At 36.8% G+C, this 2,500-nt stretch overlaps 1 protein-coding gene across 1 annotated transcript in view; it reads left to right on the forward strand.

The window, feature by feature from the left end:
* Positions 1 to 2,500, forward strand: part of LOC138863072 (uncharacterized) — a 23,922-nt gene that overhangs the window by 17,117 nt on the left and 4,305 nt on the right. Inside the window, exon 3 of the mRNA XM_070126804.1 lies at positions 135 to 142. Within this exon, the coding sequence (XP_069982905.1) occupies positions 135 to 142 (8 nt within the window). The remainder of the gene's footprint in view (positions 1 to 134; positions 143 to 2,500) is intronic.

Genomic DNA, 2,500 nt, shown 5'->3' on the forward strand with positions numbered 1-2,500 from the left:
ATTCAGAGCAATTGATTATCATTCTACCTCGTACTTTTTTAGTGAAATAAAGGTATGGGGGATTTGGAAGTAGGTAAGGGTTGCGTGTTAGTAGTAAGTGTGACATGTAAGTAAGTCAGTGGGATATATTGCAGTGTGACAGGTAAGTAGGAACTGGAGACAAGTAAGGGGAGTATATAAATGATAGTTGGAATATGGATATGAGTAGGTAGGTAGGTTATGTAAGTAAGTTAGTAGGTTCTGTAAATAGGTAAGTTTTGTAAGTAGGTAGGTTATGTAAGTAAGTAGGTTATGTATGTCATTAAGTTTTGTAGGTAGGTACGTTATATAAGTAGGTAGGTTGTGTAAGTAGGTAGGTCATGTAATTAGGTAGGTTATGTTATTAGGTATGTTATGTAAGTAGATAAGTAGGTTCTGCATGTAAGTAAGGAAGATATGCAAAACAGGAAGCGGAATACCCAAAGATACAAACCAAACACGCAAGGAAATCAGTCGAAAATGTAAGTAACGTAAATAATAAGTGGATTTCGGTGATTACGAAAGACGCATATAAGTATTTCAAGATCGCGTCACGTAGATAGATAGAGTAAATCTGTTCACCCTTGACCAAGAACAATAAAACACCCTTTAGATTAATGCCAAGATATGGGAGTCCGAGAATTCATTAGGAAAAGAGTGAAAAAGTGTCTTAAGGATTTGTATTATCATCTTAAAGCGCTTTTGAGTGATAAGATGATAGGAATACTAAGAAAGGGATGGAAGGTGTGAAGGTTTAAGTTACATATTGCTTCCATATGCTGAATGATATAGTCATAGAGTAGATATATAAGATGTTCGTCGCATTACTCACACAAACACAGACTCAAACAAACAAACAAACAAACACGCGTATAACACCCACCCTCACACGCACACATACGCACATATACACGCACATATAACCCTCCTTTACAACCACACAATCACAATACACCTCCCCCCCTCCACCTACCCCCCATATACATACCACCCAACCCATACACACACACGCACATACCACCCCACCCACATACACACACACGCACATGCACGTCACAATTCCCACCCATACACACACATGCACATACCACCCCCCCCATACACCCCCCCCCCCCCCCCCCCCCCCCCCCACACACACGCGCATACCACCCCGCCCATACACACACACACGCACACACACCATACCACCCCACTCATACACAAACACGCACATACCACCCCACCCATTCCACACACACGCACATACTCACCCCTACCCATACACACACACACACACGCACACACACATACCACCCCACTCATACACAAACACGCACATACCACTCCTGCACCCATTTAAACACACGCACATACCACCCCATCCATACACACACGCACATACCACCCCACCCATACTAACACACGCACATACCACCCCACCAATACACACACACGCACATACCACCCCACCCATACACACACACATACCACCCCACCCATACTCACACACACACATACCACCCCACCCATACACACACACGCACATACCACCCCACCCACCCACACACACACACACACACACACATACAAAACCAAACACACCTAAAACCCTCATAACAATAACTACAGTAATACCAAGAATCACTTTAGTTCTTTAGTTCAGGTATCGCTCGCCGCTCCCCCTGCTCACTCAATCTTAAAGCCTCTTTTTTTTTTTTTTCTTTCTTTTTTTCTTTTCTTTTTTTTACTCAATTTTAAAGCCTCTTATTTTTTATTTATTTATTTATTTATTTATTTTTATCTTATTATTATTATTATTTTTTTTTTAGACTCCGAGCCGTAAGATGCTGGGAGTTGCATTTGAACGAGACTGAAAGAGAGATAAAAAAAAAAAAATACGTGATATGCTAATAATTATGCTTAAGGTGATATAATGTGAGATTATACTAATTATATGCTTCCTGTGATATAAAGGGATATAATGACTATGGCGATAATGATATAATGATTATGATTATAATTGGAGTAAGGACGATTATGATTATGATAATAACGATGATAATGATATTGATGCTAATAGTAATGATAATGATAACAAAAATTATGATAATGGTAATGATATTGATAATGTTGCTATTATTAATAATGTTGTTATCATCATCATTATTATAGTAGTAGTAGTAGTAGCAATGCTATTATTAATAATAGCAACAATAATAATAATAATAATAATAACAATAAGAATAATGATGATAATTACAGCAGTAATGATAATGATAATAATAATAATAACAACAACAACAACAACAACAACAATAACAATAATTTTAATAATAATAATGATAATAATAGCAATGATATTAATGATAATAACAATAACAATAGTAATGACAATGATAATAATAATGACAGCATCAACAATAATAAAAAACAAGCCAATGATAACCTAAACAACCTTATAAAAAAAAATCCACACACACAGGCAAAATAGGCAAAAAAAAAA

This window comes from Penaeus vannamei, chromosome 10 (genome assembly GCF_042767895.1).
Source record: "Penaeus vannamei isolate JL-2024 chromosome 10, ASM4276789v1, whole genome shotgun sequence".
NCBI lineage: Eukaryota > Metazoa > Arthropoda > Malacostraca > Decapoda > Penaeidae > Penaeus > Penaeus vannamei.